At 49.6% G+C, this 23645-nt stretch overlaps 1 protein-coding gene across 3 annotated transcripts in view; it reads left to right on the forward strand.

Annotated features, from left to right (window-relative positions):
* The window catches only part of ptprja (protein tyrosine phosphatase receptor type Ja), a 283707-nt gene that overhangs the window by 232404 nt on the left and 27658 nt on the right, over positions 1 to 23645 (forward strand). For all 3 annotated transcript variants that reach the window (XM_072518944.1, XM_072518945.1, XM_072518946.1), the window contains 3 exons: positions 2315 to 2405; positions 12007 to 12080; positions 18922 to 19056. In XM_072518944.1, coding sequence (XP_072375045.1) covers positions 2315 to 2405; positions 12007 to 12080; positions 18922 to 19056 — 300 coding nt within the window. The remainder of the gene's footprint in view (positions 1 to 2314; positions 2406 to 12006; positions 12081 to 18921; positions 19057 to 23645) is intronic.

The following is a 23645-nucleotide window of genomic DNA, read 5'->3' on the forward strand; positions in this document are numbered from 1 at the left end:
TTGAGCCCTGTTCGTAGCCATACGATTTCGCCATCCTGTTAGTAGTGTATCTTCCATATTCTGCCTTATTGTAGGCTGACCTATTTGGATCATCAGAGTCATCGCAATCGAATGTTTCCCCAGAAACCTTTGTAAAGCTTTTGTCATCTGTTCGAATAAGGTATCCTTATCAGTAAACTGAACTCTTGTCAAAACCAGGAGCCTATCCATGTTGCTCACTCTAGCACAGACAAGTAATTTAAAGGCCAACACAGACTATGGAAATTCCAGATTGTGTTTCTGCAGTCTTTTATATAGTCTGCCAAATTCCATTGTATAGTCTTCCATGGAGATATCCTCCATTTACCGGAACTTATCAAAATCCGACCATGCTTCATGCGCACTTAACAAGTCATTTTTCTTCGAAATCTTATCCATATAATGTAATAAAGTCTCCAGATCTTCTTCTGAGTCTCACTCTTGCAATTCCAGCTCAGAAAGCACTTTGTTTTGGAATTTACTGCCATATGGTAGAGAAAGAGCCAATGCCATACCTTGTTTTCTCTTTCCCAAAGCAGTTACCTTCGTCCACATAACTACTGCACCTCTCCATTGGTCGTACGATTCCCTTTCAGAAAATAAGGGAGGATAGTCCTATCCAGCCATCTTTATCCTCGGTTCAGCCATAGAGCCCTTTTTTTTTTTTTTCTTTTCTCACTCACTCCTTGGTTTGATCTGGGAAAAGTTGTATCTTTCAACCCTTCACATTTACACAGCAACCATCCTCTGCTTCCAATTGTTAGACGTTTTAGTTGCTGTGATATGAAGAGTCTAAAATTCTGTTCCTTTTTCACAAACACACATTTATTTCATTCCAACAGCCTTTGCACAAAACTCTAACTATACATCACCTGACAGAGGCTACCTGAAGTCCCTTTACATAATCAGTGTCAATTAATGGATACTTAACATAAATGAGACAACTAATTGCAATGTCTCTTAACCCATTACTTAACAAGCGGAGGGCAGTGGATGTTGTTTACATGGACTTCAGTAAAGCCTTTGACAAGGTGCCTCATGGCAGACTGGTACAAAGGATGAAGTCTCTCGGGATCAGAGGTGAGGTGGTAAGATGGATTCAGAACTGGCTCAGTCACAGAAGGCAAAGGGTAACAGTGGAAGGGTGTTTTTCTGGAATGTTGTGACTAGTGGTGTTCCACAGGGATCTGTGCTGGGGCCTCTATTGTTTGTAGTATACATAAACAATTTGGAGGAAAATGTAGCTGATCTGATTAGTAAATTCGCAGATCACACCAAGGTTGGTGGAGTGGCAGATAGTATTGAGGATTTTCAGAGGATACAGCAGGACACAGATAGGTTGGAGACTTGGGCAGAGAAATGGCCAAATATGAGGTATGCATTTTGGTAGGCCTAACATAGAGGGGAAATATACCGTAAATGGCAAAGCTCTTAGGAATATAGAAAGTCAGAGAGATCTGGGCGTGCAGGTCCACAGATCTCTGAAAGTGGCAACATAAGTGGACAAGAAAACATACGGAATGCTTGCCTTCATTGGGCACTGCATCAAGTATAAAAACTGGCAAGAGATGCTACAGTAGTATAGAACCTTGGTAAGACCGCACTTGGGATTATTGCGCACAATTCTGGTAGCCACACTACCAGAAGGATGTGGAGGCTTTGGAGAGGGCGCAGAGGAGGTTTACCAGGATGTTGCCTGGTCTGGGGGGTATTAGCTATGCAGAGAGGCTGAATAGACTCTGACTGCTTTCATTAGAACGACGGAGGTTGAGGGGTGACCTGATAAAGGTCTACAAGATTATGATGGGCATGGATAGAATGGTTGAGCAGGCACTCTTTCCCAGGGTGGAGGAGTCAGTCACCAGGGGGCATAGGTTTAAGGTCCATGGGGCAAAGTTTAGTGGAGACGTGCAAGATAGTTTTTTTTACACAGGGGGTGGTGAATGCGTTGCCAGGGGAGGTGGTGGAAACAGATACATTGCGTTCAAAATGCATCTCAACAAATACATGGATAGGATGGGTATAGAGGGATACGGCACAAGAAAGTGTCGAGGGTTTTGGCTAAGGGTGGTATCAGGGCGGTACAAGCTTGGAGGGCCGAAGGATCTGTTCCTGTGTTGTTTTGTTCTTTGTTGTTCTTTAGCCAACAACTGAATTGTGATTCTTGGTCCTTCACTTCAGTTCCATAAGGGGGAAAAAAATGAACATTTCTTGAGATTGGGAGTTTAATACATTGCTAAAACGAGAAGCCCTGCATCCTGGACAGACTTGTCACTGATGAATTTCTCCTTTCTAGGAACTGAAGCCAGTTGGACTCTTGCAGTCGACACAAGCTGCCCAGCTACCCCTGAACAAGCCTAAGAATCGCTACAATAATGTCTTGCCCTGTAAGTATCTGGTGCAAGTGTCAATCTATCTGTTGGTCTCTCTTCATCCTTCCCTCACACTTAATACTTCACTTTAAATACTCAATGTCTCCACTCCTATCTTCTCCCTTTCTTTTTATCCATCTCCCTTTCTATTTATCTCTCTCCCTCTCTCTTGTGCCTGCTGCTTTTAAGTTTCTCTCTTCTGTTTCCCTGTCTTACTCTTCTGTGTTTTTTTTTCCTCTCCTGTTTGTCTCTGCAATTTTGGGTGGAGAGAGCTAGAAGCATTGAGTTTGAAGCAAGCAGATTAATGGAATACTGTAGGCCATCGCTACGGTAGAAAGGATTGTTGGGGATTCTGCTTATGCTGAGAAATTTCTTCTTGCTGACTTTCTGCAGTTTGCTGGGGAAGTGGGTTGTTAGAATACTTAACCATCCCTACCGTTAGTGAGCCTTTCAATTGTCCAAGGGTCCTCAGCAATTGACGGCAGGTCTTAAGACAGCCCTTTCGCCTGGTTCCACCACAAAGTCATTCTGAATGAAGTGACTTTCCGTTCTCTAATAAAATGGTTTAGTTGTGCCACACAGTGCCAAGGCCTTGGTAAGACCACACTTGGAATATTGCGCACAATTTTCCAATTGGGGCTGTCCGTGTGGACTCTCCCAATAACTAAAGGTTAACGTGAGCAACCCCTCCACCCCCCCCCTCCCTCCGGTAAGCATATTACGCTGAGGGACCCCCAATCTTTAGGCACCCCTCTTTCAGGACTCCCTCTTTAGGGCCCCTTCCTTCATCCACCACCCTTCATACCCCCCTTCCTTTGTTAGGCATGGTCCCTCATGCCCCCCCCTTGGCAATGCCAACATGTCACCCACACAGTGCTAACGTGGTGCCCAGTCAGTGACAACCTGGCACCTGGGTTTTGATGAGGTGCTAATGAGTTGATGGTTGTTACCAATCTGGATCTCTTTGATCTCATGTCAAGCTCCACATTTAACCAGTTCCTCCTTGTTTTCAACCCTAAATTGTATATTGTAATAATAATATAAAAACATTTTCCTAAAACTACAGTGTTATTGCTCAGGCTTATGATGACTTGTGCTCCGTATTCAAGAACAAGTCTGGTTCTGTGACATCACATGGTGGGGATGACTTCCGGTGGTGGCCATGGTGTGAGTGGTCGCACATTTGGCAGCTCCCGCTCGAGGCAGTTTTTTGGTCCATTTCCCCGGTTGGCGGGTCAATGTTTTGGAGGAAAAAGGTGCAGAGGTGGTGGAGGAAAGCTGTACTCCACTGGTGAGGTCAGTGGATGGATCTGCGGTGGGTCTAGAAGGAAGGAGGTGCAGGAGCAAGAAACTCTTTGTCAGACACAGGGGAAGATGGCGGAGAGCAAGGGGTCAGCCCTATCAGCCCAATGGTCTATGGAGCAGTTGGTGAACTTTCTGAACAAAAAGTACAGTCAGCAGAGGGGAGAGGCTCAGGAGGACCTGGCAAAGGTGGTAGACCCACAGAAAGTGGGGATCGACCGTGGGGAGCTGAGGCTGGAAACCAGAGCCAACCGAACCGGAAGATGGAGGAGGCGGTGGAGGAGCACGAAGAGCAGCTTACCTCATTGGCAGCCGAAGTTGGGATGTTGAGGGAGACCCAGAAGCGGCTCAAGGAGAAAGTGGAGGATTTGGAGAACCGCTTCCGGAGGCAGAATCTGAGGATAGTGGGGATGCCGGAGGGCATCGAGGGAACGGATGCAGGGTCTTATGTGGTCAAGATGTTGGCGAAGCTAATGGGGGAGGGAGCCTTCGACCGACCCCTGCAGGTCGATTGGGCGCATTTGACACTTATGAAGAAGCCACAGGCGAATGAGCCGCCGAGGGCGATGGTGGTGAGGCTACGTCGGTTTTTGGATAAAGAGAAGACCTTGCGGTGGGCAGGCAGACGAGGAGATGTACCCGAGAAGGTAACGAGCTCTGGGCATATCAGGACCTTGGCGCAGAACTGGCAATGACGAGAGCTGGATTTAACCGAGTCAAGGCTGTCCTCTTGAAGAAGGGGGTGAGGTTTGGGATGCTGTACCCGGCCCGCCTTTGGGTGACCCACAATGGCCACGAATACTACTTTGGAACACCGGAGGAGACAACGGAGTTTTTGAGAGACAATGAACTGGCAGGAGAGGGAGGCCATTGAACTTTGTAGGAAGTGTATACTGGTGGTGGTTCTCCCTGCCCCTCTTTGTTGTATTGTGCTGGGTTTCTTTTGTTTTGGTGATAGCCAGGGGTGAACCTTTCTTCTCTTGTGGGCTATTTAGCGTTTTCATGGGTTTTTTTTGATGATGGGTCAGAGGACGGTGGAGGGGTGAGTGCAACTTTTCTTTCTTCTTTAAAGTGTTATTGTTGTTTGCACTATGAAAGAATGTGAGCAGGGGAAGGGATTCTATGGGGTGTAGGGCCCTGCCAAATTAAGGGACTATTACTGTACAGAAAATATAGCTATGGTAGGGAGTGGGTAGTGGGGGAGGGGTCGGTATGGGAGCGGATGGAGGCAGACTCTTGTCAGGACACTAGTTTAGGGGCACTGTTGACAACAAAGGCCACATACTCCACAAGCCCTGTGGTGGTGGCGGCCCTGAGAGTGTGTGGACAGTGGCGGCAGCACCTGAGGCTGGAGAGTGCCTCTGTTTGGGCACTGATCTGTGGGAATCACTGGTTTGCTCCGGGGGTGCTGGACGCTATTCATGGGGCAGCTTCTCAAGCCTAGAGGAACTGGAAGAGGATTATGAGCTGCCCAGTGGGAATGCGTTCCAGTACTTACAGGTTCGGGATTATGTTGAGAAACAGGAGCCGTTCTTTCCTAGCCTGCCGTACCCAGGGCTGCAGGACAAGGTGGTGTCGAAAACGGAAGTTGGCGAGGGTAGGGTGTCAGAGATTTATAAGGAATTGATGGATTGGGAGGGTGCCCTGATAGGAGAAGTTAAGCGGAAGTGGGAGGAAGAGCTGGGGAGGGAGGTGGGGAATGGGTTATGGGAGGAGGCTCTGAGGAAAGTGAACGCATCCTCTTTGTGTGCTAGGCTTAGCTTTATTCAATTCAAAGTGCTTCATAGGGTGCATATGATGGTGGCCAGAATGAGCAGGTTCTTTGACGGGGTGGAGGACAGGTGTGGGCAGTGCGCGGAGGGGCCTGCGAACCATATTCACATATTTTCGGCCGAAACTGGAGGGATTCTGGTGGGGGTTCGCTGACATAATGTCTGAGGTACTGAGGGTCAAAGTTGTCCCGAGTCCAGAAGTGCCAATTTTCAAAGTGCCACAAGGCCCGGGAGTCACGGGGGCGAGAGAGGCCAACATCCTGGCCTTTGCCTCCCTGGTAGCCCGGAGACTGATCTTGTTGGAACGGAGGGGCTCGGGGTCGTTGAAACCAGGGGTGTGGGTGAGCGTCAACGCTGGGGTGGTATTTATTGGTTATGAGACTTCCTGTTTGTGTTCTCTTTCTTGGCTTTGGTTGTGTTTTATGTATATATTTATAAATGCCTTAATAACAATATATTTTTTTTAATCAATGGTGGGGATGTGGCTTCTGACCAATTCTCTTGTATTGCCTCAGCCATGGCATTGGTCATCAGTGGTTTGCATTCTGGTCCAGCCTGTGGACCACATAGAGGGTCCTCGCAGACCACCAGTGATCAACAGGCCACACTTTGAGATTCACTGATTTACAGACTAGGCTCCTGGAGACAGACTAATGCAGTTCCCAAGCGCTCCCCAATTTGACATAAGAAAGCCTAGACTCCCTCCTATCCTGACAGGATGGTACAGCTTGCAGAAGGAGAACTCTCATCTCAAGTTTGAGAATTTTACTTTCTTGAGTGAGTGAGCACATTGACCAGCGAGAGAGACAACAACAGCAAAGGTTGCCTGCAATGCCTCATAATGCTGCCCTTGGAAGTGATTTTCCTCTGTTTACCAGGCCTGCCTGCTTGGACCCCCTGAAGGCGCATCCATATTGTTGTGCCCTTGCTCCTTCATGCCTCAGTAGTGGCCGCCTCTTTAGGCGGGGCTGCTGAGGTTCCAGAGCTGCTGGCAGTCTGATTGGGCTGGCAGTGTGGGAGGCTGACGGGCTGCCTCTCCCACTTGCTGGCAAAATCACGGCTCACACCCATGCACACCTCTGACCCAGAAAAAAACCCAAAACGTGTCGTGCACCATTTGGAAAATTCTTGCCCAATGTTTCTGATTCCCAGTATATGCAAAGCTCGAAATGCATTAACTATAGACTTGCCTTCCCATATGATTGAGATTTGACTCCAGCAAGGGGTTTGCTCTCTCTCGCTCCCTCTCGTTTCTCACCACCATTGTCCCATCCCTTCATTCATTCTCCTCACATGTCCCTCCCCAATACTCCCATCTGTCTTTCCTTTTCCTAACTCTCTCTTCCTCTCTTCTCCTCCTCATACTTTCTTTCCCTTCTGCTGTTTGCCTATCCCCACTCACCTCACCTGTCTTGTTCCATTCATCCTGCTGCACAATAACTCTGCTTAGCTTGACTACACCACTTCATTTTGATTCACGATGTACAACATTATAAAAGATCAAAAAGTGCCTGATGCATGATCAATAACTCCAGAAGTGAGATTAGAGACAATTGAAGGCTTTAACACGCTAGATGTTTCCCCCAGCAGCGCAGGTACAGAAGAAAGCTGCTGGGGCAGCACGGGCTCTTATACCCCGCCTTGCAGGGCGGAGCTAACATACAGGTTTAACCAATGGGAACAAGTACATTCTCTACCAATGGTGTTCCAGCATTACCAGGTACCGTAATCCTTCTAACACAGACTACCACATTCACCCCCTGTTAAAAAAGTGTCCGGTGGGGGTGGTGGCTTCGTATTACAACGTGGTAAAGTGGTAGAAGTTACAGTTACGAAGGCACCGTAATACCTCCGTACAGCGTTTTGCCTTATTACATCTTAACTATTTACAACAGTAATGTACATTTCAAAATGATGCAATTAGTCGATTGGGGCCCTGGTCGTCCTCTGCGATCGTTGTAGCTTTGGTGGTGATGCCGGTGGAGGTTCGGGCGTCTGTGACTCCGGAAGTGTGGTTTCGGCTTTTGCGGCAGCTTCATCAGCCCTAGACTGGGCCGGTGGAAGGACCGACTGACCTGGGAAGGGGGTGGCTGTGGGGTGCGCCGGTGGGCGGGAGGGCCTAGACTGGGCTGGTGGAAGAACCGATCTACCTGGGAAGGGGGCGGCTGTGGGGTGCACCGGTGGGAGGGAGGGTGGGACTGGTGGTGGGGGTATGTGTGGGGATCCAGCGGGCGCCAGGTCCCATAGGGAGACCGTACCCTGTCGGCCGTCAGGGTACGCCACGTAGGCGTACTGAGGGTTAGCGTGGAGGAGATGGACCCTCTTGACCAATGGGTCCGATTTGTGCGCCTGCACGTGTTTTCAGAGCAGGATGGGTCCGGGAGCTGCTAGCCATGTCGGGAGCGAGGTCCCAGAGATGGACTCCCTGGGGAAGACAAGGAGACGTTCGTGAGGTGTTCGGTTGGTCGTGGTACAGGGCAGTGACCGGATGGAGTGGAGGGTATCCGGGAGGACTTCCTGTCAGCGGGAGACTGGGAGATTCCTGGACCACAGATTTGGCAATTCCTGTTGGCTGTCCTGACCGCCTCGATGGAGTAGGGCAGGTTGCGGGTCTTGATAAAATGGAAAAAGCGAGTGACCCCCGGGTGGCAGAGGTCCTCGTGGAGGGCTCGGAGGCGGTCCACTTGTGCGGTGGCGCATGTGCCGCGGGATAGGGCATCAGGAGGCTTGTTTAGCTTCCCAGGACAATACAAGATCTCATAGTTGTAGGTGGAGGGTTCGATCCTCCACCGTAAGATCGTGTTGTTTTTTATCTTGCCCCGCTGTGCATTATCGAACATGAAAGCAACCGACCGTTGGTCAGTGAGGAGAGTGAATCTCCTGCCGGCCAGGTAATGCCTCCAATGTCGCACAGCTTCTACTATGGCCTGGCCTTCTTTTCGACTGAGGAATGGTGAATTTCGGAGGCGTGGAGGGTGCATGAGAAGAAGGCCACGGGTCGGCCCGCTTGGTTGAGGGTGGCCACCAGAGCTACGTCGGACACGTCGCTCTCGACCTGGAAGGGGAGAGACTCGTCAATGGCGTGCATCATGGCCTTGCAATGTCTGCTTTGATGCGGCTGAAGGCCGGGCGGGCCTCTATCGACAGCTGAAAAACTGTGGATTGGATCAGTGGCTGGGCCTTGTCCGCATAGTTGGGGATCCACTGGGCAAAGTAGGAAAAAAAACCTAGGCAGCGCTTCAGGGCCTTGGAGCAGTACGGGAGGGGGAACTCCATAATGGCATGCGTTCAGGGTCTGGTCCTATAACTCCATTATGCACTACGTAGCCGAGGATGGATAGGCGGTCGGTGCTAAACACGCATTTATCCTTGTTATACGTGAGGTTAAGGATTTTTGCAGTCTGGAGGAATTTTCAGAGGTTAGTGTCGTGGTCCTGCTGGTCGTGGCCGCAGATGGTGACATTATCGAGGTACGGGAATGTGGCCCGTAAACCGTACCGGTCAACCATTCGGACCATCTCTCGTTGGAAGACCGAGACCCCATTAGTGACCCCAAAGGGAATCCTTAAGAAGTGGTAGAGCCACCCATCTGCTTCGAAAGCAGTGTATTTGCGGTCACTAGTGCGGAGGGAGAGCTGGTGGTAGGCGGACTTAAGATCCACCCTGGAAAAGACCTTGTATTGCGCGATCCTGTTGACCAGGTCGGATATGCGGGGGAGAGGGTACGCATCAAGCTGCGTAAACCTGTTGATGGTCTGACTGTAGTTGATGACCATCCTATGCTTCTCCCCGGTCATTACAACCACTACTTGAGCTCTCCAGGGGCTGTTGCTAGCCTCAATGACGCCTTCTCTCAGTAACCGTCGGACCTCTGACCTAATAAAGATCCGGTCCTGGGCACTGTACCGTCTGCTCCTGGTGGCGACGGGTTTGCAATCCGGGATGAGGTTCGCAAACAGGGAAGGCGGATCGACCTCGAGGGTCGCGAGGTTGCAGACAGTGAGGGGGGGGGGGTATAAGGCCGCTGAATTTGAAAGTAAGACTTTGGAGGTTGCACTGAAAATCCAACCCTAGGAGTGTGGCCGCGCAGAGGTGGGGAAGGACGTACAGTCGGTAGTTTTTGAACTCCCTTCCCTGGACCGTGAGGTTAGCTACACAAAACCTCTTGATCTCTACTGAGTGAGATCCGGAGGCCAGGGAGATTTTTTGATTAACGGGGTGGACGGGGAGAGAACAGCGTCTTACCGTGTCGGGGTGTATGAAGCTCTCCATTCTCCCAGAGTCGATTAGGCAGGACGTTTCATGCCCATTGATGAGCACCGTCGTTGTTGCAGTCGAGAGTGTTCGGGGCCGAGACTGGTCCAGGGTCACTGAGGCTAGTCGTGGCAGCAGTTGGATGTTCTCTTCGGGCGGTGTGTGGTCAGCCGAACTGGGGTCCTGGGAGTCCATCCAAGATGGCGGCGCCCACTGGTCGCACATGGCTGGGGGTGCACAAAATGGCGGCACCCATCTATTGCACGTGGCGTCTGCGGGACAAGATGGCAGCGCCCGGAGGCCACACGTGGCCCTGGAGGAGGAAGATGGCGGCGCCCGCAAGGGGTCCGTGGAGAGGGTTGCGGTGGTGGTCCGTATTCGCCTCCGGAGACCGCAGTGACCGCCCAGGCCTGGCATGCCGCCACGAAGTGGCCCCTTTTACCGCATCCCTTGCAGATGGATGAACGGGCCGGACAGCGCTGTCGGGGGTGCTTGGCTTGCCCGCAAAAATAGCAGCGGGGCCCCCCGGAGTTGCCAGGCTGTCTCGCAGCGCAAGCTTGTGGGGGGGTGGGAGATGCCTTAGCGTCGGATATGGGGGGGGGGGGGGGTTCCACACTGCCCAGGGGGCTGCCGTGGGGTCGAGGACGTAAGTGCGGGCGTTTCGGGAGGCCACATCCAGGGAACGGCAAGGGCCCGTGCCTCCTTAAGGCCTAGTGTCTCTTTCTCCAGCAATCGCTGGTGGATTTGGGAGGACAGCATACCTGCAATGAAAGCGTCCCGGATCAAAAGTTCTGTGTGTTCGCTCGCCGAACCTTGCGGGCAGCTGCAGTTTCTCCCCAACACCAGGAGCGCACGGTAGAATTCTTCCAGCGATTCCCCAGGGATTTGTCGCCTCGCCGCTAGTAGATGTCGGGCGTAGACCTGGTTTACCGGGCGAATATAATGTCCTTTCAGCAGCTCCTTTGCGGCATCGAAATCGTCCGCGTCCTCGATGAGGGTGTAGATTTCTGGGCTCACCCTCGAGTGCAGAACTTGTAGTTTCTGTTCTCCCGTGGGTCTGTTTTCGGCCGTCCCTGAGATATCCGTTGAAGCACGCCAGCCAGTGCTTGAAGGTTGCCGCTCAGTTCGCCGCGTGGGGGCTGAGTTGCAGGCACTCCGGCTTGATTCAGAGCTCCATTCTTTAAAAACTGGCGTATTAAATTGATGCTCGATCAATAACTCCGGAAGCAAGATTGGAGATAATTGAAGTCTTTAATACGCTAGATGTTTCCCCCAGCAGCGCAGGTACAGAAGAAAGCTGCTGGGGCGGCAGGGGCTCTTATACCCTACCTTGCAGGGCGGAGCTAACATACAGGTTTAACCAATGGGAATAAGTACAGCATTCACCAATGGTATTCCGGCATTACCAGGTACCGTAATCCTTCTAACACAGACTACCACAGTGCCTAACACTGTTGTGGTGATTTAAACCAATAGAACTTCTGATGTGGTAAAATACCCCATATTAGATTTTCTCTTGGCGAATCCACCCAAATGCATAGTATGTCCCCTTATTGTAAATGCTTCCTATCAACAAAATAAATCACACTAACCCAATAAAATGTTATTTTGAAATAAGGACAGTAAATGAGATTTTTTTTTTTTTACATCACTGATCCTTCATTGAGGATGCAGTGGTTTGGTAGATATGTCCCATTCCATGTAGCTAGTTCTCATTGTCTGGTTGGGACCTGCAGCACGGATGATTTCTGATGATGCTTGCTGATGAAATGGAGCATGCTGCTGCTTGCTCACTTCCCACTAATAAAGCTGCTGTCTTTCTTTCAGCACCTCAAGTCAGGTGTTTTTTTTGACAAGTTTTACATGAACATTTTTTTAAAATCAGGAACTGGGCCACTTGGAGTTGGAAAATGGGATGAAATCATTCTGTAAACCAAGTGTTGGAATTAGAATACTGGAGGGATGAGCTTTGATCAATTGAATAATCTCTTTTTGTCCTTGTTCTTTGCTGATACTCCAACTGAATCAGAAAGTGCTCTGATCCCACTGCTAGCATATCGCTCCACAAATAGCATTGACTAAAACGAAAATTCCAGATTTTTAGAAGCACTTTCTTTGTCTTGTCAAGTAATGACTGGATTAACACAGGTCTGTTGCAACATTAGAGGAGGTTTTGGTAATTCTCATTAAACTGGTGTGACAAGCTCTCGTCTCCTGGCAATGTACTGCACACCCTCTTGCATTGTTATCTCTTGTGTAAAATAATTATGTTTCTGTCAAACTTTTAGATGATGTGAGTCGAGTTAAACTCTCTGTCACTGAAGATCCGTCCAATGATTACATCAATGCTAATTTCGTGCCGGTGAGTTACATCGATTTATTCTAACTTGTAAATCTAGTTATACATGATTTTCAAAAGACTGTTGGTAATTTGCATTTAGTAAACTCAAATGTGAGAAGAGGGTAGGCATGTTGCCTCCTTTTTCACTCGTATAGTAAGGAGTGGTAGAGAAAGAAGGATTTTCAAGGCAAAGACCCCAGAGTAAAGAATTATTATTCATATGAGTCCAGAATAGAAGTCCACTGGTGTATTCGGGCGGCACAGTAGCACAGTGGTTAGCACTGTTGCTCCACAGCGCCCGGGTCCCAGGTATGATTCCTGCTTGGGTCACAGCAGGTTCTCACCCAGGTGTCTGCGTGCGTTTCCTCCGGGTGCTCCAGTTTCCTCCCACAAGTCCCAAAGACGTGCTTATTAGGTGAATTGAACATTCTGAATTCTCCCTCTGTGTACCCAAACAGGCGCCAGAGTGTGGCGACTAGGGGATTTTTGCAATGTTAATGTAAGCCTACATGTGACAATAATAAAGATTTTTATTCCTTCACAGAAGTTGGCAGGTTAAAAGCTGATGCTAGATAATTCCCTTTTCCCCAAAAAGATGACTTCCATGATGAGATAAACACACAAAGGTGAATCAGTCTTGTAGACGACACAATAAAAGTTCCAGTAGAAATAGTGCAGATGGGATCCCAGCATTCAAACGTGGACAGACCCCTTTTCTGCAGATGGCAGATGACAGACTAATTTGCAGTACAGCAAGACAGTATAACCGGTTCTCCCAGCTAGGGGGGTCATGTCACATGACTCCGCCTCTCCACTTTGGCACAAGGTGCAAAGGAGGCGCTGTACCAGGGCACACATACACCGTCAGAGCCTGTCCTTCGAGGAGCTGCCGGATCACGTGTGCTGCAGTCGACTCCGCCTCACCATAGAATGGGGTCAGGAGTATGAGCCCGCCCTGTTTGTATGAATCCCAGTGTGTGAGCCCTGACTGTTCATCATCTGCAAGCCCCCAAACCCCTCCACGGTACATGGGCCCATGAGAACGATCTAGCAGCACACTGCAGGGATCTCCTGGGCGGACAGTGGAATGCTATCCAAATAGCAGGAGTCGGACTTTGTCAGACCATGTGGTGCACCAGAGCTCATCTCACAGCATCACCTGTGTCATTGCGCACCTGGCACCGTGGGGGTATGGAGCATGACACCCGCTCCCAGTGGCCGTAAAGGTGATGGTCACCCTGAACTCTAATGCCTCTGGATCTGTCCAGGGTGCAAGACTACATCATGTTCAACCTTGATCAGGCCACCAAGATGCTCAGGCAGCAGGATATGCCACTGTAGCTGGCATATCCCAGGGGATTATCGATGGCACACATGTCATCTTCTGAGCGCTGGCTCAACAGTGGTGCCCTACATTAACAGGAAGGGGTCCACTCCATTAATGTGGACCCCTTGGTGTGTGATCACCAGCTACACATCATGCATGCCTGTGCCCGATGTAAGTTCATAAGATATAGGAGCAGAATTAGGCCATTCAGCCCATCGAGTCTGCTCCTCCACTCTATCATGGCTGATATGTTCCTCATCTGCTACCTACAAAGCCACATACGGAGAGCTGGTTTGCAAAATCAGCCAGAGCGTCTCCTCCCTAGAACACATGACCCAGGAGCAGGAGAAGGCAATTTAGCCTCCTGAGCCTAACACCCTCAATGTGATCATGGCTGATCCCATCCTGGCCTCAACTCCACCATCCTGCCCGTTCTCCATAACCCTTCAACCCATTACCAATTAACAATCTGTCTAACACCTCCTTGAATTTACTTACTGTCCCTGCAATCACCGCACTCTGGGGTAGCGAATTCCACAGATTCACAACCCTTTGGGAGAGGTCATTTTTCCTCAAATCTGTTTTAAATTTGCTACCTCTTATTCTAAGATTATGACCTCCCGTTTCAGAATGCCCCACAAGAGGAAGCACCTGCTCCACGTCTACTTTATCCATACATCTTAGCATCTTGTATACTCCAATAAGATCTCCCCTCATTCTTCTAAACTCTAGAGAGTACAGGCCTAAACTGTTCAATCTCTCCTCGTACGACAAACCCCTCATCTCTGGAATCAACCTAGTGAACCTCCTCTGAACTGCCTCCAATGCCACTACATCATTCCTCAAATAAGGGGGCCATAACTGTGCACAATACTCCAGGTGCAGTCTTACCAATGCCTTGTATTGTTGCAACAACACCTCCTTACCTTTACACTCAATTCCTTTTGCTATAAATGCCAACATTCCATTAGCTTTCCTTATTATCTGCTGCACCTACACGCTCATTTTCTGTGACTCATGCACAAGGACACTCAGATCCCTCTGCAGTGGGGCATCCCAAGGCCACTCCCCATTTAGATAATAAGTTGCCTTTCCATTTTAGCGACCAAAATGGATGACCTCACACTTATCCACGTTAAACTCCATCTGCTACATTTTGGCCCACTCTCTTAACCTATCTATATCCATTTGTAAGATTTTCATTTCCTCATTGCAACTTACCATCCCACCTATTTCTGTGTCATCTGCAAATTTGGCTATAGAACCTTTAATCCAACTAGCGTGCATGGCTCATAGATCCTGGCACACGCATTGGTTCATGGTGCCTTCAAGGCACTTCCTTGGGTGAGGGGTAGACTCCTGGGCAGTAAGGCTTACCTGCTGAGGTTGTGGCTAATAACACTTGTAAGGAGGCCCCAGACCAAGGCAGAGAACTGTTAAAATGACACTCATGGAGCATCATCAAGTAGTGCATCGGATTGCTGAAGAAGTGCTCAGTGAGTGTGAGGATGGTGTCCAGGAGGATCTGGGTATGGTGCCATGGGTGGCATGGCAGGCCACCCAATGTGCATCCAGGATAGCTGCACATTGGACCACCACATCAACTCACGTTTTACCAACTAGGATGCCTGTTCACTGGTAGCTCCAACTGGGATGCCTGTCCACTGGTAGTTCCAACTAAGAGGACTGTCCATTGGTAGCTTCAACTAAGAGGTCCATCCACTGGTAGCTGAAACGAGGAGATCTGTCCACTGGTGGCTCCAACTAGGAGGCCTGTTCATTGGTAGCTCCGCCAGTACTGTCCTTCCACTCCATCTCACTACCACAGCTGCCTATCCAAGGATCGTACCTCCCCAACCCCCCTCCCTAATTACCTCCACACACCCCCAACTACCTCCCCAAACCCCCCTCCCCAAATACCTCCCCAGCCCCCTCCCCAACTACCTCCACAACCCCCCTCCCTAACTACCTCCACACACCCCCTTCCCACCATTTCTCCCTCCCACCTGACCACTAAGTAACACCCATCGCCAGCCCATCCTTCACACCTGTCACATAGAGGTTCGAGGCAGTTCGGACTGCTGGTACAAAAGTGTTTAATGGTGTCTATGTACAATAGTGTGCCCCAACCCCTGACTGTCATCTATGCACTACACCTGTGCCAACCTAAGATGGACCCGGCCAACTTCCAGGTGTCAACACTGATGTCAGCTTGTTCTGTTTGCTGCCCATGAGATGTGGCAGTGTCAGCTGGGGTGATTCAGAAGGGCTGTCATGTTCCAGCACCTCCCCTGCGGGAGGCACCGGCATGGGTCCCATCACTTCCTCCTCCCTCGGGGTGCTCTCTGGTCCTTGGGCTACTGCATGGGACAGAGGTAAGGCCAGAGTGACCTCCCACTGTTACCTGGTACTTCCAGTCCGAGAGGCTGCCCTAGTCTGAGCCATGGTCTCGATACCCTCAGCCATAGCGCACTGAGACGTTCTGCCTCGGTCATGTTATGGTGACCGGGCCGGAAAGTGGAGCTGAGTCCACAAAAGATCAGCCATGATCTCATTGAATGGCGGAGCAGGCTCGAGGGGCCAGATGGCCTACTCCTGCTTCTAGTTCTTATGTTCTTATGTCCCTCTGTTACTGGTCAAAGTCAGTCAGTGCCTGGCCAATGCTCTCCATGTCCCCAGCCATAACCCTTTGTGAATGGGCCAAACTCTGTGCTGCAGCAATGTCCAGCTGTGCCCGGAACTTTCCACCTGTGACTGGGCTCTCCTGTCCTGCGTCTCAGCCATGGACAACACCGTGTTGGCCTGGGTGCCACGCATTGTCAGCATCATCTCCTGCATCTGAAGGTGGTTGGACTCCTCCAGCTGGATTTGCGGGTGCTGGAAAGCTGCTGACAACGCCTCCTGTATTTTCTGGCTGTGCGGCTGCATCTGCACCAGTGATGGGATCATATTTTCCAGAAGCACGACACCTGTCTGAATAACAGCTGTTCCCTGAAATCAAGCAGCCCTCTGGCCGTCTGCTCCAGTGGGAGTCCTTGCCTCCAGCTGATGTGCTGCAGCAAGTGTGTGATGCTCACCAGAGGGTGAGCCAGGAGCCTGATCACTAACATTACCCACCGAGGTGAAAGTCTCTGCAATGGTGCAGGTGAAAGCGATGTCGAAACGTCGGTGTTCTCCCCCGGAGCGGTGCTCCGGGGTGTGCTGAGGCTCTCACTGAGGAGCAGCCACCCCGAATGCCCGGACTCATCTGATGGTGAACCTGCGAGACAAATACATAGGAAGAGACCTTGGGAAGGACTGGGCTGTGGGAGAGTGAGGACTCACCTGTTATAGGGACAACTGTGTCTCATCGGGCTGTCACTTGTTTGCTGCATTGCACCTCCATCACTGCTACTGCCCTCTCCTTGACCTCTCTTGGGAGTTGCATAATCCTCTCCTCAGAGGGGGTCTGGACTTGGATGTCTGTGACTCCCTCTCCCCTCTACTGGCACCTATGCCTTTTATGGGTCACCTTATCCTAGGGGACACTGAAAGGACATAGTGAGATGATCGGAGGTGAGTTTTACGGGGAGGGGGGGGGTCTGTAGCTGGTGGTATGTGTGTGCAAGGCTCCTGGCCAAAGAGGGACATACATGAGGTGGGAGTTTGGGGGAGGGTGGGGTGTAAGGGTGTTGTTGGCCTCTAGGGGATGGGGGGGTGATGGATGGGAGTGATGCCAGGGGCACAAAGGTGGTGACTCCCCTGAGCTGCCCTAATGAAGTCATTCTTCTTCTTGCAGCATTGCATGCCGGTCCTCCTAGTGAGGCTGGCAGCACTGACTGCCCCTGCCACCTCTCCCAGGTGCTGATGAGTAGGGCTTCAGTCTCCGCTCCACCCTGGGGAAGAGAGTGGTCTCTCCTCTCCTCAATGGCATTCTGTGTTCGCTCAGTTTTGGACTCCTGGAATAGGGGCGAGCAGGTTACCATGCTGCCACCTTCTTGGCTGGAATGAGAGTGTGTGGTAACTGGAGCATTTATCAGCAGCTCCAGCTTTTCCAGCACTTTAACACAAATCCCGGCCCCAACAAATCAGATGCCAGCGCGGACGGGAATCGCCTGTGTTTCACGAGGGCAGCTTGCTGGCCCATTTGCATCTCCTGAATCTCATCCAAACGGGAATTGGGCGCGATTCACAACCGGCAGGAGAACATAGGGCGGAATTCTCCGTTGCCCGACGCCGATATCATAATTGGCAACCGGCCGGAGAATCCCTTTTGATGGCAAAATTGGGGGTGGCGCCTGTTTCCGGATGCTCCGCTCCCTCCAAAACGGCACCATAGGTGAGTAGGCCGCACGCCGTTGGGACGGCCTCAGGATGTCACCTGAAGAGTCTCCCCCGATGCTCCGCCCCCGAGGGCCGACTTCCCATCGGTATGGGACACGTGTGCTCAGGGTTTCCGTTAACCTCGCGTGGAGGCTGCGGACGGTGCCCAGCACCGCCACAGTCGGGGGGAGGGAGCCGTTCTGCTGACCGGTGGGGGCTTCGGCGGGGGATGGGGGGACTGGTAGGGGTGGTCCAGGGATGGTGAGGCAGGTAAAGGGGGGACACAATCTGGCAGGTCGGGGCCACGCGCAGCTGGCACCATGTTGTACGCTGCGACCGCTGCAGGTTGTCACCGTAAGCGTGCAAGGCCACGGACCCGGGAATTCTCTGGCCGTTTATGTCTGCAACACCAGGCATTTTACATGGCGCGGCTGCTAGCCCTCCACCGGGCGGAGCATCGGTGCGGGGGTGGCACCGGCTTCTTCATCGTAAAATTAGACACTTCCTCCGGACATAACCTTAAAATCGGAGAATCCAGCCCATAGTCTCCCAAACAAAGAATTCTGCCCATAGTGTGAGGTCTTAGCATGGTAGCACAGTTGCTTCACAGCTCCAGGATCCCAGGTTCGATTCCCGGCTTGGATCACTGTCTTTACGGAGTCTACATGCCCTCCCCATGCCTGCGTGGATTTCATCCGGTGTTCTGGCTTCCTCCCACAGTCCAAAGATGTGCAAGTTAGGTGAATTGGCCATGCTAAATTACCCTTGATGTCCAAAAAGGTTAGATGGGGTTACTGGGTTACGGGGATAGGGTGGAGGTGTGGGCTTAGGTAGGGTGCTCTTTCCAAGGGCCGATGCAGACTCGATGGGCTGAATAGCCTCCTTCTGCACTGTAGATTCTATGAACAAAGCCAACAATTATTGCCATCCCTAAATGTCCTTGAGAAGGTGAAGGTGACCACCCCCGTTCACCACCCTCCTCAATTTTGTTACAATTCTACGGTGTCATTAGCTGTTCGGACTGTTTATGTAATGAATTTTGATTTTGACTCTCCTGCAGTAGGTCATAAGTGACACTGGATGCCACTGCAGCATCAACAATGACTGATCAATCAGTCAGCATCAGCAGTGCTTTCCTTCCCTGTATCTTCACAATCATCGTTCTGAACAGTGATTGTGCTATTTGAACTCATTCTCCAGCATCACTTAACTTGGTGTTCTGTTTCTTTCCAGGGCTATAACTTAAATAAAGAGTTCATTGCTGCACAGGGACCACTGTTGAATACGGTCAGCGATTTCTGGCGAATGATTTGGGAACATAATGTGCCAGCTATCATCATGCTCACAAAATGTGTAGAGCAAGGGCGAGTATGTGGATGATTCTATTGCTTACTGATTTTCAAAAGGTTTAATAATATGTTGTAAATAACTAGATTCCAGTATTTTCACCAGCCAGCAGCTGAATGTTCCTATTCATGGCAAGTCCCACATTTTTGACGTACCTGCCAGATAAATGAGACGATTCATTTTTGAATCTCTGGATGGCACATGTCGTGGATGTTGCATTTAGATTGAATTTTGCTGTTGGTCTTTTTTGGGGCCTTGTGATTTTTAGTTTAGGTTGCTTCATTGCTTCAGACATGAGGGGCGAAATTCTCCTACCCGCCCCGCCACATTTCTGCGCTGACCGGCCGGCGGGAGTCTCCGTAACGCCGGCCGGTCAATGGGGTTTCCCATTGTGGGGCAGCCCCACGTCGTTGGGAAACCCCCGGGCGCCGGCAGAACGGAGACTCCCGCCGGCGGAGAATGACGCCCGAGGTCTTTCAAACGCCTTTCATTTGCAGTCATTTTTACCTTCTCCAACCAGGCGGTGGAACAAGTCAGCTATCAGTTGTAGCATTTAGTCCGTTATCATCCAGGTGATGACAGTGATAATTACCCCCTCGGTATATCACAAGAAGATTATGCTGGCAAGAATAGGGCCCATAGGACATGGTGTTCTCCAATAAGCTCCTCCTTATCAGAAGTTGGCAGTGCAGTATGGTACGCTAGGTGATCCTTACACTACCCTCACCAGAAAACTAAATGTGAGGTCCCAATAAGGAGGGGAGTTCCAAGGGAGCTCCCTAACACAAGTCTCACAGGCACAGAACAGACCTAGCTGGTGAAGTGAGGATGAAACCTGACAGTGGATCAACAGCACAGTAGCACAGTGTTAGCACAGTTGTTTCACAGCTCCAGGGTACAGGTTCGATTCCTGGCTTGGATCATTGTCTGTGCGGAGTCTGCACATTCGCCCCGTGTCTGCGTGGGTTTCCTCCGGGTGCTCCGGTTTCCTCCCACAGTCCAAAGATGTGCTGGTTAGGTGGATTGGCCATGCTTAGTGTCCAAAAAAGGTTAGGTGGGGTTAGGGTGGAGGGGTGGCCTTAAGTGGGGTGCTCTTTCCAAGGGCCGGTGCAGACTCGATGGGCCGAATGGCCTCCTTCTGCACTGTAAATTCTATGATTCATTTAAGCCTCCTACGAGCCGGCCTATGGATCTAAGAAATATGGTAAGGTCTGAGAAGAATGACGACATTTGCAAAGTTTGTGTGGAACAATAGGATGAGGATAACTTGTCGCTAAGGAGCTAGCCTGTTGAACTCGATAAGAGAAAATTATTATTGTGCAGCAGTCAGGATATCCTGATGGGAAGTTTCAGTGAGCTGTGGGGTGAAAGGTTAACGGATATTAAGGATTTCCTGAACAGTCTTTTTAATTAGTTCACCCTTTAATGATCTGTTACTTTTGACTTGCCAAAACTATTGGATATCCTGTCAAATCATGAGATGAATGATCAGACACCAATCATGAACATCAGAGAAAAGAAGATCACAACCCCATTTGAACACATGGAAGATATGTTTGTATTTAAAAGTGAGAAGCATCAAAGTAGATGACATTTTCAAAGCTGTGATGGCCCGAATGAGACAGATTTTCTACATCAAAAAATCTAACTCGATTCTATGTTGCTCCTGTTACTGCTCTGTTAAGCTATGACGATGAAGCTTGTGTTAGTTGATTACGTCTGCACCACTTGTGAAGCCTTTGTTCTGATACTGGATGAGAACTTTATATCAATCATGGAGTACAGGAAATCATCAAACTGTTCCCTCTGATTTACATAGAAACATGCAAAGGAAATAGAACAAGAGGAAGCCATTCGGCCCTGAGAACCTGCTCCACCATTCGTTATGATCATGATTGATCACCAAGTTCAATACCTTGATCCTGCCTTCCCCACATATCCCTTGATTCCTTTAGCCCCAAGAACTATATCTAATTCCTTCTTGCAATTACACATTTTGATCTCCACTACTTTTGTGGTAGTGAATTCCACAGATTCACCACTCTCACAGTAAGGAATTTCCCCTCACCTCAGTCTTAAAAGGTTTAACCCTTATCCTCAAACTATGACCCCTAGTCCTGGACTCCCCCACATTCGGAAACATTCTTTCCGAAGCTACCCTGTCTAAACCTGTTCGAATTTTATAAGTTTATGTGAGATGCCTACAAATTCTTCTAAACTCCAATGAATATAATCCTAACTAATTTAGTCTCTGATGACAGTCCTGCCATCCTAGGAATCAGCCTGGTAAATCTTCGCTGTACTCCCTCCATAGCAAGAACATCCTTCCTCAGATAAGGACATCAAAACTGCACACAATGCTCTAGGTGTGGCTTCACTAATACAATTGCAGTAAAACATCTCCATTCCTACACTCAAGATTTCTCTCGCTATGAAGGTCAACATATAATTTGCCTTCTTTACTGCCTGCTTTGCGACTGATTCACAAGGACTCAAGGTCTCTCAATTTAAACCCATTCAAATAATAATCTGCCTTCCTATTTTTGCCACTAAAGTGGATAACCTCACATTTATCCACATTATACTGCATCTACCATGCATATGCCCACTCACTCAGCCTATCCAAATCCTGCTGAAGCGTCTGCATCCTCCTCACAGCTCACCCTCCCATCCAACTTTGTATCATCTGCAAATTTGGAGATAATACATTTAGTTCCCCATGGTAGGCTTATGCAGAAAGTAAGGAGGCATGGGATAGTGGGAAATTTGGCCAGTTGGATAACTAACTGGCTAACCGATAGAAGTCAGAGAGTGGTGGTGGATGGCAAATATTCAGCCTGGATCCCAGTTACCAGTGGCGTACCGCAGGGATCAGTTCTGGGTCCTCTGCTGTTTGTGATTTTCATTAATGACTTGGATGAGGGAGTTGAAGGGTGGGTCAGTAAATTTGCAGACGATACGAAGATTGGTGGAGTTGTGGATAGTAAGGAGGGCTGTTGTCGGCTGCAAAGAGACATAGATAGGATGCAGAGCTGGGCTGAGAAGTGGCAGATGGAGTTTAACCCTGAAAAGTGTGAGGTTGTCCATTTTGGAAGGACAAATATGAATGCGGAATACAGGGTTAACAGTAGAGTTCTTGGCAATGTGGAGGAGCAGAGAGATCTTGGGGTCTATGTTCATACATCTTTGAAAGTTGCCACTCAAGTGGATAGAGCTGTGAAGAAGGCCTATGGTGTGCTCGCGTTCATTAACAGAGGGATTGAATTTAAGAGCCGTGAGGTGATGATGCAGCTGTACAAAACTTTGGTAAGGCCACATTTGGAGTACTGTGTACAGTTCTGGTCGCCTCATTTTAGGAAGGATGTGGAAGCTTTGGAAAAGGTGCAAAGAAGATTTACCAGGATGTTGCCTGGAATGGAGAGTAGGTCTTACGAGGAAAGGTTGAGGGTGCTAGGCCTTTTCTCATTAGAATGGAGAAGGATGAGGGGCGACTTGATAGAGGTTTATAAGATGATCAGGGGAATAGATAGAGTAGACAGTCAGAGACTTTTTCCCCGGGTGGAACAAACCATTACAAGGGGACATAAATTTAAGGTGAAAGGTGGAAGATATAGGAGGGATATCAGAGGTAGGTTCTTTACCCAGAGAGTAGTGGGGGCATGGAATGCACTGCCTGTGGAAGTAGTTGAGTCGGAAACATTAGGGACCTTCCAGCAGCTATTGGATAGGTATATGGATTACAGTAAAATGATAGTGTAGATTTATTTGTTCTCAAGGGCAGCACGGTAGCATTGTGGATAGCACAATTGCTTCACAGCTCCAGGGTCCCAGGTTCGATTCCGGCTTGGGTCACTGTCTGTGCGGAGTCTGCACGTCCTCCCCGTGTCTGCGTGGGTTTCCTCCAGGTGCTCCGGTTTCCTCCCACAGTCCAAAGATGTGCGGGTTAGGTGAATTGGCCAATGATAAATTGCCCTTAATGTCCAAATTGCCCTTGGTGTTGGGTGGAAGTGTTGAGTTTGGGTAGGGTGCTCTTTCCAAGAGCCGGTGCAGACTCAAAGGGCCGAATGGCCTCCTTCTGCACTGTAAATTCAATGTTAATCTATGATTAATCTAGGACAAAGGTTCGGCACAACATCGTGGGCCGAAGGGCCTGTTCTGTGCTGTATTTTTCTATGTTCTATGTTCCCTTGTCCAAATCATTAATACATAATGTGAAAATTTGGGGTCCTAGCACAGATCTCTGTGTTACCCCACCAGTCAAAGCCTGCCAATCGGAAAAAGATCCATTTATTCCAATGTTTTGTTTTCTGTCTGCTAACCAGCTTTCTATCCATCTCAAGACACTACCCGCAAACCTGTGCCTATCCATCTCAAGACACTACTCGCAATCCCGTGCGCGAGTAATCTGCTATGTGAGACCTTGTCGAAAGCCTTCTGAAAGTCTATATAAACCACATTCATTGGTTCTCCCTGGTCAATTCTGCTAGTTACATCTTTAAAGAATTCTGGTATTCCCTTTCGTAAATCCATGACTTTGTGCGATTATGCCACTGCTTTCCAAAAGCGGCTTTGGAGAAGAGAGGAGAACGGGCGCGAAAAAGCAAGATGGC

Source organism: Scyliorhinus torazame, chromosome 10 (genome assembly GCF_047496885.1).
Source record: "Scyliorhinus torazame isolate Kashiwa2021f chromosome 10, sScyTor2.1, whole genome shotgun sequence".
In the NCBI taxonomy this organism is placed as follows: Eukaryota; Metazoa; Chordata; class Chondrichthyes; order Carcharhiniformes; family Scyliorhinidae; genus Scyliorhinus; species Scyliorhinus torazame.